Raw genomic sequence first — 11892 nt, forward strand, 5'->3', positions numbered from 1 at the left:
ACTTTCCTACCTTCTCTCTCTTATCTGTTCTCCCCATATGATAATGGGACAGGAAACTCAATAGGTCGGGAAACAAATGTATCACAAGAGAAGTAAAACAGAACCCGGGGGGGGGGGGGGGGGCTTCGGGGGGGGGGGGGGGCCGCAAAGGGACCCTGGGGCAATACCCACCAGAATCTGCCCTCCTTGCTGACTTGGAATGTGATGTTTAATATCAGAGCTTTTTTCATTTCCTCTGACAAATATATATAAAGATTCCTCTTCCAGAATATGGAAAGGGACTGTGATAGTTCACTTTAAGTGCCAACTTGACTGAACCAAGGGTACCCAGATATTTGATCTAACATTATTCTGGCTGTGTCTGTGAAGGTGTTTTGGATGAGATCAGCATTTGAATCAGCAGACTGCGTAAACCACATTGCCTTCCTGCATGTGGGTGGGCCTCATCCAATCAGTTGAAGGCCTGATTATGGAACAAAAAAGCTGACCCTCCCACAAGTAAGAGGGAACTCCTCCTGCCTGTTGAGCTGGGACATCGATCTTTTACTGCCTTTGGATTTGAACCAAAAACTTTTTGTTGGCTTCTTGGGTCTGGCGCCTGTGGGCATTTGGACTGTTAGGACACCATCGGCTCTCCTGAGTCTCCAGCTTGCTAACAACGGCAGATCCTGCGAGGCTCAGTCTCCACACCGTGTGAGTCAGTTCCTCATATTAAATCTCTTCTCTCTATATATCTACATCCTATTGGTTCTGTTCTCTGGAGAACCCTGACCAATACAGGGACTCAGTGGGTCAAGAATGGAAGAGAGGACTGTCTTCTGCAATAGGAGCTACAGAGGTGCTTGGGGGCTCAGTGCCGTCAGAGCTTGCCTTTGCACTCCAGCTGCCCTCCCAGCTGAAGCTCCTAGGGATCCCCTGCAGCTTCTAGTGGAAAGGACAAAGTCATGGGCTCTAAGCTTCAAGTGAAGGAGCAAAGGCCCTCTGAGCACCCAGCAGCAATCGGCAGCACAGACGCACTTCTCTGGATTCTGCTTCTCTCTGAGGTCATGTGACTTCTTTTTTATTATCTCTAAATCCAATTATTTCTCAGGCTGGGAAGGGCTCGCCGCCTGTGATACAGCATAAAGCCTCATCTGTGCGGAAGCAATGGGAGATTTCTCAGGAGGAAGAGAAGACCCACACGCCGAGAGTGCCAAGGAACCTCCCTACCCACAGTCACCTAGAACACACATGTGTTATCCATCACCATTACCCCAACTCTTCCTCCTGATACAAGGTGGGTTTACCTTGGTACATGGCAGGAGAAATTGGCCAACTGACGCCCAGGGCCTCATCCTCTTGGAATGTCTCACAGAAGTCCTGCAGCATGGCCATGCCCAGGCCTTGGCGACGGTACATCCTCCTGACAAACACGGTGTCGAAGACAGGCAGCAGGTAGCACGCACCTGTGCCATCACCACACAGGCTGCCTGCAGGGAAAGGAAGTGACATGCACTGGCCCCAGACTTGCACCAAGCCGCCAAGACCCTGCAGAACACCCGCAAAGCCAGGTCATTGGTACCACCTGGAAGAAGGGCTCACATCACTAACTAAACAACCTGACAAGACAGCAGATCCTCCCAAACTACCAGTTCTCCAGCTGGGTGATCAGCCCACATGTGATTGATCACCGGGAGGACAGCCACCAGACTATTGCCCTGAAATGAAAAGCAAACCCATGTGAATGGACCATTCATGCACCCAAGACCCTCAGATGCTGCCCTCACCGCGCACAGTTCACAGAGACACTTGAAGCCAATGAGGAGCATCTGGGCGACATCAAAGTTCTCCATGAACCCCAGGGAGTACGGGCTGGGAGATCCACCCAATACATCTCTAGGGCATGGACTTGTTTTGGTAACTCTAACAAGGGGTCATCATGTCCTATTAAGGCAAAGTACATTTACTAAAGAATAGACTAAGTCTTGTTTCCCCTACAATATCAATGACCTTGCTATAGCAGAGCAGGAGAGGTGACAGTTGGCACCCTTCCCACTTTTCCACCCTGAACTGAACTTCACTGCAACCAGCACTAATACCAGCACAGTTGCTGTTTCTGCAATGGGAGCTTAGCGTCACAGCCCGTTGCCTCTGTTGTCACCCTAACCAGAAAATCGGTGCTACACGGAACCTACTACATCATCTTTCTCACTTCCAAACTGCACAGGTGCCTGTGCCCTAGATGCACTAGAGTCCAGGAAAAGAAGTATGTAGCATATTCAGCTCCTATTGGAAAAAGAGGTATTCATCCCCACCAAGTTTCAGAAGGTGGGTAATTTCCCAAGCAAAAAACTGACTCCAATTCTAATTGGCCAGACTGAGTTGCAGAGACACATGCTACTGTAATAACTGCAAAAATGGCCACAGTTATTACCCTTCCTATATCCACATCCCTTTACATGTGGTTCTGAAGCACCTGACATCAAGAGATGGGGTCTGGCCACATAGGGTCCAGTGCCCATCTGTTCTCTCTCATATCCCTGCCACTCACCCCAAGAACAAATCTGGACTAGCCTGTCACCATGAAAGAAACATGGCCTGGGTACCCTTGTGGTCCCAGCAAACATCGAGCCACGAAAAAGCAAAGCCGCCTACCAGATGGGCTAAAACCCCATGGAAACTGTCAACAAAAAGGATGGTGAGCTGAATGGTTGGTTTTGTGGAAAAATGAATGAATAAATAAATAATCTGTGGCCAGTGATCAATACCACCTAATTCACTTGAGAAGGTAATTGTAGAGTATTCGAATTTCACCCTCAGTGTTCTTGAAATGAGAGTACAAACTTGGGTTGGAATTCTATAACTTCCAACTTCTATAGACAATGAGAACAACATTCCCCAAATGATAAAGTCCTCCAAAGCTGAAAAGGTTTAATGTTAAATAAAAATACAATTCCATTCATGATTGCCTTAAAAAAGAGTCAGTATTTGGGGATATATTTAAACAAAAGAAGCTCAAATCTTGAATACTGAAAAACTACCAAACATTGTCGAGGGCAATTAAAGAAAATCTAAATAAATGGAGACATTCCATGTTCATGGATTGGATGACTCAATACTTTTAAGACGGCAATTCTTCCCAAACTGGTCTGTAAGTTCAATGCCTATCAAAATCCTAGCAGTCATTTTCTTTTTTTAAGAGAGAGTGAGAGGGAGGGCAGGGGGTGGGGAGGGAGGGAAAGGGGCAGAGGGAGAGGGAGAGAAGGAATCTTAAGCAGGCTCCACACCCAGCACAAAGCCCAACACGGGGCTTGATCTCATGACCCTGAGATCATGACCTGAGCTAAAATCAAGAGTCAGACACTTAATCAACTGAGCCACCCAGGCGCCCCACCAGCAGGCATTTTTGTGGACACCAACAAGCTGATACTAATATTGACATGAAATGCAAACTCTCTACAATAAGCAACCCAGTTCTGAAAAAGAAGAGTAAAGTTGGAAGTTTTACACTACCCAATTTCAAAGTTTCTTATAAAATCAAGGCAGGCAAGTCAGTGGGATACTGGTGCAAGGATAGGCACATACATCAGTGGAACAGAAATGAGTCCAGAAATAAACTCTTACACTTTGAACTTCAACAAAGGTGCCCTTTTCAAATGAGGAAAAGACAGTCTTTTCAACAAATGGTGGTGGGATGACTGGATATTGATAAATCAAAAAAAAAATTTTTTTTAAGGGAAGAAGCTGGAACAGAACAGAAAGCCCAAAATTAGACCCACACAAATATAGTCAACTGATCTCTGACAAAGGAGCAAAGTAAAGTCAATGGAGAAGGGACAGTCCCAGTAAGTGATACTGGACAAATGGATATCCACATGAAAAAATAATAATAATAATCTAGACACAAACCTTAAACCCTCAAAAAATTTACCTTAAAATGAATCACAGACATAAATATAAAACACAAAACTACAAAACTCCTAGAATATAACACAAGAGAGGGGCGCCTGGGTGGCTCAGTCGTTGGGCATGTCTGCCTTTGACTCAGGTCATGATCCCAGCGTCCTGGGATCGAGCGCATCTGGCTCCCTGCTCCGCGGGAAGCCTGCTTCTCCCTCTCCCACTCCCCCTGCTTGTGTTCGCTCTCTCGCTGTGTCTCTCTCTGTCAAATAAATAAATAAAATCTTTAAAAAAAAAAAAAACAAAGAAAATAACACAAGAGAATATCTAGATGACCTTGGATTTAGCGATAAATTTTTTACATACAACAACAAAGACATGATCCATGAAAGAAAAAACTGACAAGCTGAATTTCATTAAAATTAAAATTTTGCTGCTCTGCAAAAGACCATGTCAAAAGAATGAAAAGGCAAGGCATGAACTGGGAAAAAATATTTGCAAAAGACACATTTGTCTGATAAAGGACTGTTATCTGAAATATAAAAAGAACTTTTAAAAAATCAATTGTAGGAAAACAAACAACTTGATTAAAAAGTAGACCAGAGATTTTAATAGAGACCTCATCAAAGATGTACACGTACAACAGATGAGCATATCAAAAGACGCTCCACATCATATGTCATCAGATAAATGCCAATTAAACAAGATATCACTGCACACCTAATAGAGTGACCAAATTCCAGAACACTGTCAACACCAAATGCTGGTGAGGATGTGGAGCAATAGGAACTCTCATTCATTGTTGGGGGAAATGCAAAACGGTAGAGCAACACTGGATGACAGCTTGGTGGTTTTTACAAAAGTAAACATACTCATATCATATAATTCATCAGTTGTGCTCCTTGATACTTATCAAAAGGAGTTGAGAACTTAGGTCCACACAAATGTTCATGGCACCTATATTCATAATTGCTAAAACCTGGAAGCAACCAAGATATCCTTCAATATGTGAATGGATAAATAACCTACAGTACATCCAGATAACAGAATATTATTCAGTGCCAAAAAGAAATAAGCTATCAAGCCACAAAAAGCAATAGAGAAACATTAAGACATATTACTTAGTGAAAAAAGTCAACCTGAAAAGTCTACAATTACACCAATAATATGACAGCCTGGAAAAGACAAAACTATGAAGGCAGTGAAAATATCAGTGGTTGTCAAGGGGTCATGGGGAGGGAGGGATGAATGGGTGGAGCCCAGGGATTCTTAGGGCAGTCAACCTATTCTGTATGATGCTACAAGGGTAGCTATATGTCATTATATATTTGTCAAAACCCATAGAATATACAACACAAAGAATAAACCCTCATATAAACTATGGGATTTAGTTAATAATAATGTATGCTTCTGGACTGAACTGTGTCTCCCCAAATTCTTACATTGAAGCCCAACCCCCAGTACCTCGGAATGTGACTATATTTGGAGACAGGCACTTTAAGTGGTGATGAAGTTAAATAGAAGTCTTTCTCGAGTGAGCTCTCATCCAATCTGACAGGTGTCTTTATGAGAAGAGGAAATTTGGACACACAGAGAGATGTGCACACACACAGGAAAGACCGTGTAAGGACAGCGAGAAGCAGCTATCTACAAGCTAAGTAGAGAGACCTGGGAAGAAACCAAACCTGCCAACACCTTGATCTTGGACTTCCAGGCTCAAGAACTGTGAGAAAATTACTTTCTGTTGTTTGAGCCACCCAGTCTGTGGTATTTTGTAATGGCAGTCCTAACTAATAGGTGTATCAATATTGGTTTATGAATAGCAACAAATGTATCACACTAATGTAATATGTTAATAATACAGTAAAGTGTGTATGTGTGGAGGAGGGTGGGGGGATATAGAACTCTCTGTACTTTGTCCTCGACTTTTGTATAAACCTAAAACTGCTCTAAAAAACAAAGCCTATTAATTTTTTAATGTACTAGGTGTTTTTATGGGGCACCTGCGTGGCTCAGTTGGTTAAGTGACTGCCTTCAGCTCGGGTCATGATCCCAGGGTCCTGGGATCGAGCCCCACATCAGGCTCCCTGCTCAGCGGGGAGCCTGCCTCTCCCTCTCCCTCTGCCGCTCCCCCTGCCTCGTGCTCTCCTACTCTCTGTCAAATAAATAAATAAAATCTTTAAAAAAAAACTGTACTAGGTATTTTTAAAAATTAAGTTGAACACTCAGCTCATATCATATATAAAAAATTAATTCAAGATGGATCTAGACATAAATAGAAGTTAGAACTATAAAGCTTTCAGAAGAAAACATAGAGGAAAATCTTCACAACCTTGGGTTAGTCAGAGAGTTCTTAAATTCAATACCAGAAGCACAATCAATTGACAAATCTGACTTCATTAAAGTTAACTTTTGTACTTCAAAGTTAGACTGCAGAAAATGTTTATGAATCACACTTCTGATAAAGGACATAACCAGACTATATAAAGAACTCTAATAATACAATAAAAAGAAAACAACCAATTAAAAATGGACAGATGATCTGAACGCTTTTTCAAAGACATACAAACGGTTAATAGTGAAAAGATACTCAACATCATTAGCCACTAGGAAAATGAAAATTAAAACCACAATGCAATGCTACTTTTGACCTACTAAAAAATGGCTATAGTCAAGACGACAAGCAGTAATAAATGTTGACAAGATGTGGAGAAATTGAAACCGTCCCATAACGCTGATGGGAATGTGTAATGGTAAAGCTACTTTGTCAAATAACTTGACAGTTTCTTAAAGTTAAACATGTGCTTATCAGATGACCCACCAATTCTATTCCTAGGAAGCTAATATTTGCTACAATTTGGATGAACCTCAAAAATATTAAGTAAAATAGGCCAGACACAAAACACCACATATTGTATCATTCCATTTAGATGAAATACCCCGGAAAGGCAAATTGATAGAGACAGAGAGCAGAATGGGGGTTGCCTAGAGCTGGGGTGGAAACAGAGATTGGTAGCAATCAGGCAACTTTCTGGGGTGATGGAAATAGCCAAAACTCTGAATTTTTTAGAAATCCCTTGCCATTGGCAAATTTTATGGAGTGTAAGATTGATTTTTAAAAGATTCAATGAATTGTATTAAAATTATTGTATTGGGGCGCCTGGGTGGCTCAGTGGGTTAAGCATCTGACTCTTGGTTCCAGCTCAGGTCATGATCTCGCAGTCGTGAGACTGAGCCCCACATCTGGCTCCCCACTCAGTGTGGAGTCTGCTTCAGATTCTTTCTCCCTCTCCCTCCCCCTTTGGCCCTCTCTGCTCACATGTTCTCTCTCTCTCAAATAAAATCTTTAAATAAATAATAACAATAAAATTTTTATACTGAAATTATATGAGAAAGATACAATCAAGTGTAAAAGAGGAAAAATAGTAACTTTACAGTAGAGAAACCTGTCAGACACCCCCTTGAGTGATCAGGGTGAGCATCACTAATAGTAATGTTGGGATCATGTACCTTCACGTGTGATGGAAGCACGTGAGGACAAGGACACTTCACTTGCCCCCAAACCCATATCCCACTCTAATCATGTGAAAATATCAGACCTAAATTGACAGACATTTCACAAATCTCCTGACCACTACTCTTCAAAAGTGTCCAAGTCATGAAAGACAAGGAGAACAAAGAAATGGTCACAGATCGGACCAGGGAACTTGGAAGATCTGAAAACTACATGCAAGGTGGTATCATGGATCAAACCCTATAAGAGATAAAGGACATTGCTAAAAAATTAACCAATGTTATTTTCTTAGGTTTGATCCCCATACCATGGTCATGTATTACCAGTAGGGGGAAGTAAGTGAAGGGTATAACAGGAACTCTGAACTATCTCTGCAACTCTTCTGTAAATCTAAAATTATTTCAAAATAAAAAGCTGGGGGAGGGAGAGAGGCAGAAGAAACAGAAGCATCCCACCAGCCCTTTCTAACAGCTAATCATACCATCAGGTTGGTCAAATAAAATTTATGTTCTAAAATCAATTCCTGGGGCACCTGGGTGGCTCAATGGGGTAAGTGTCTGCCTTCAGCTCAGGTCATGATCCCAGAATCCTGGGATCGATAGGGCTCCCTGCTCAGCAGGGAGTCTGCTTCTCCCTCTCCCTCTGTCCCTCCTCCCCACCCCTCCTGCTCTCTCTCTGGCTTTCTCAAAAAAAAAAAAAAAAAAAAATATAAATATATATATATATATATATATGTCTTCAAAATCAATTCCCAAAGCCAAAGAATTGGCTTTTGTTTTTGTTTTAATAAGGATACTAATTAGCTGTAATAAGAATATTATGTGATTATGAATAGGGGCAGAGGCAATGAGCTGGTTGCATGCCAACAGACTCTCATCATCAGAACATCAAGTCTAAGGAAATCATATCATATAGCATGGGATGGTTGGGAAGAACCCCAGCGATGAGCTCATTCATTCTACCCATTTTACAGACATGGCAGCTGACAGGGTCAAGAAAAGTAAAAACAAACAGACAAAATAAAACACACAGACAACAAAGGGCTTGGCTCCCTTCTGTAACACCTGCCCAGCTGCCTCTCATCAGCTCATAGAGAGCCTCTTGATCCCAGAGCAAACTCAGACCAGCCCACACCACCAAAGTAGCTGGTGGCAGAACTGAGCCAAGAACCAAGACCTCGGGTGCCTGGGTGGCTCAGTCGGTTAAGCATCTGCCTTAGGCTCAGATCATGATCCCAGGGTCCTGGGATCGAGTCCGGCGTCAGGCTCCCCACTCAGCAGGGACTCTGCTTCTCCCTCTGCCCCTCCCCTCTGCTTGTGTGCTCTCTCTTTCAAATAAATAAATAAAATCTTAAAAAAAAAAAAAAAAAAAGAACCAAGACCTCCTGGCCTCTTGGTGCCCTTTCTTCTTTTTGGCTGCTTCATGTCCAAAATTACTTTCAGTGATTACACAGGTTTTCTCTACCTAACAACACTTAGAAAATTAAAGCATATTCCAGATGGGCACTGTTCAAAATCAGAACAAAGATGCTGTCTCTCAGGCAAATTTAAATATCCAGAAAGGTCTTTTACCTGAGGAGAATTGATCATGGAAAGAAAGGTCATGGGAATAAATCCATGGAGACCACAATTCATAGTCAGTGGTGGGGGTAAAACAAACAAAACTATGGTAAAGCACAAACCAGTCAGAATGTTCAACCTATGAGGCTACACCACGGTGAAGTGGCTAAATGGGCAGCAGGATGAGATCATTTTTAACATAAATGCTGATAGGAAAAAAACAAGAAAAACTGAAAATTAACAAGCCAAGCATCAGAATTTAAAAGACTGAAAAAGAACAGAAGAGAGACCCAAAGCAATTAAAGGGAAGGAGGGGCACCTGGGTGGCTCAGTCGTTGGGCATGTCTGCCTTCAGCTCGGGTCATGATCCCAGGGTCCTGGGATCGAGCCCCACATCGGGCTCCCTGCTCCGCGGGAAGCCTGCTTCTCCCTCTCCCACTCCCCCTGCTTGTGTCCCCTCTCTCGCTGTGTCTCTCTCTGTCAAATAAATAAATGAAGTCTTAAAAAAAAAAAAAAGGGAAGGAGACAAGGAGGATAGAAATTAATAAAATAGAACACAAAAATACAACCTTTCTAAAGGATTTTTAAAAATTTTTAGAGTTGCTAAAGTAAGAATGAATACACCATACAGAAAGCACATTAGGAATTAAAATAAAGATATCGCTACAGATGTGGCAGAAATTTCAAAGGTAAAAGAATGTAATAAATATCTCTAAGCCAATAAACTTGAAAACAGATGAAAAAGACAAATTCCTAGGACAATACAAACCACCAAAGCTGACTCATAAAAAAAAAAAAAAACAGAAAGACTAATGATGCTCCTATGAGCATCATTACATGAACTCAGTAGTTTAAACCTCTCCCACACTGAACACATCAGGCCAGGTGGCTTCAGATATAAGTTCTACCAAACTTCCAAGGAAAGCCTTCCAGAGAACAGAGAAAGGGAGAATATTCTCCAACTTAGTCTATGAGTCTAACCTTTTAAGGACAAAGAAAAAAACAGCCAAGGATCAGAAAAATAGGTAAACAACAGTAATTCTGAAGCATAAATCAAAAAAATTTAAACCAATATTAACAAACTGAATTCAAGAGGGTGCACAAAGTTAATCTAGATCATGGTAAGGGGCTGGTTTCTCTGCTCACCACCCTGGCTGTTCTCGAGGAGATGCAGAATCAGTAAGGTAGCTGTTAGGAAACCATGACCAAGGGGCATGAACTAAGACTGCACATAATGAAGGCTTTGCCTTCAACAGCCTGGGAGGACCTGAAGACAGAACCTCTGAGAGAAGGAAACAAAGCCTACCAAAGAGGAGGCAACGTGGTGCCAACAGGCTGTCCATTAAAAATAGGCGCCCCAACAAAACACAGAAAAAGACAAGGAGCGTTACTTCACGAATTCATTGAGGGAATTTTGGAATACCTAAGACAGCATTCACAGATGGTGCATCACAGGGGAAATGATAGCAACAGGCGGCCAGAAAGTAATAGAAGAAACAGAATCTGCTTCAAAGAGAGAGATTTGTCAGGAGGAAGATAAAACAGGCAGGTGGCGAGACAACAGTCTATGACTGTGGGTGGGTGTATTCCCACCGCCGGCTGTTTTTGAGAACTAAGACCTGGGCACCGGGGAAGTTATGATGGGAGGCCCCAAGGCACAAAACAGCCAAGTGCCTGGCCAAATGCAGCCTGGCTCTTGGTGCGTTTCCTTTTGCAAAGTAGCATTTGTGGGTGCTAGGAAGCACCTGTCCAGGTTTGCCCTGCTAATCCCAAAGACAATATGCTGTCCATGGTGGGTGCAGACACTTGGCTCTGTGACACATTTTAAGAATAACTGCTCTAAAAATCCAGATTCAGGCAACAGTTGCTAGTCCAAGAGATTAAGTTCAGACTATAAAGATATTTGGGATACTCCTAACCCATGGAAACCCAACAGAGAACTAGCTAAAAGTGTTAACTTTTGCCAACCATTAGCACTCTCCTTTTGTTACAATCATACTACCTGTGGGTGGTGAACCCACTGTACAAGGTCAGAGCCAGATATCCCTTGGAACCGGGATCAGAGCCAGACTTCCTTGGAACCTGGGGCAGCTGAGCATCTACTGAAGACACCAGTAAATGATCTGGATGTTCCTGAATTCTTCCCACCAGGGAGCCCTGCTAACACCTATCTGCATAAAATCATTTTATTTTTTAAAGTATGAGACATTTAAATTGTATTTGCTGGACTAGGCACCGGCAAACTTTTTCTGTAAATTCCAGACAGAAAATATTTTAGGCTTTAGGACAAGCACTCATCTCTGCAGTTGTACAAAATCAGCTGTGGACAATATGAATGGGCATGGCTATGTTCCAATAAAACTCTATTTACAGAAATAGGCGACGAGCAGAATTTGACCTACAGGCCATAGTTGCCAATGCCTGCTCCAGAAAAACATCACTTTTACAGGGAGGACTAAATGTTTATAACACCTATTTGTAATAATTTTCTTTTCTCGAGAACAACTGAAAACAATGCATTAACCATGAACCACCCCCAAACAAGAGACATTTAGAGATAAGCATTAATTTTATCATTTTTCTTCTAAAAGTTTTATTTGTATGTACTTTACTATTATAAGAGGAATTTAAAAAAATAAGAATTTATTTATAAGGTGCCACGAAACTTGATTTATCTCTAAAATATTGGGGAAAAGAGTTTATCTGCTTAAATAACTTTGGCCAAGTTGACTTTATCTCAGGTTGTTAAATAGAAGAAAATCTGGGGGCGCCTGTGTGGCTCAGTCGTTAAGCATCTGCCTTTGGCTCAGGTCATGATCCCAGGGTCCTGGGATCGAGCCCCACATCGGGCTCCCTGCTCCGCGGGGAGCCTGCTTCTCCCTCTCCCACTCCCCCTGCTTGTGTTCCCTCTCTCACTGTGTCTCTCTCTGTCAAAGAAAG

At 42.2% G+C, this 11892-nt stretch overlaps 1 protein-coding gene across 5 annotated transcripts in view; it reads right to left on the reverse strand.

Moving 5' to 3' along the window:
* FAM169B (Protein) overlaps window positions 1-11892 on the reverse strand; it is an 89180-nt gene that overhangs the window by 9155 nt on the left and 68133 nt on the right. For all 5 annotated transcript variants that reach the window (XM_025893272.2, XM_025893274.2, XM_073882479.1 and 2 more), the window contains one exon: window positions 1287-1469. In XM_025893272.2, the coding sequence (XP_025749057.2) occupies window positions 1287-1469 (183 nt within the window). The remainder of the gene's footprint in view (window positions 1-1286; window positions 1470-11892) is intronic.

This window comes from Callorhinus ursinus, unplaced genomic scaffold (genome assembly GCF_003265705.2).
Source record: "Callorhinus ursinus isolate GAN/ISIS: 27379988/994484 unplaced genomic scaffold, GSC_fseal_2.0 scaffold47, whole genome shotgun sequence".
NCBI classification, from domain to species: domain Eukaryota; kingdom Metazoa; phylum Chordata; class Mammalia; order Carnivora; family Otariidae; genus Callorhinus; species Callorhinus ursinus.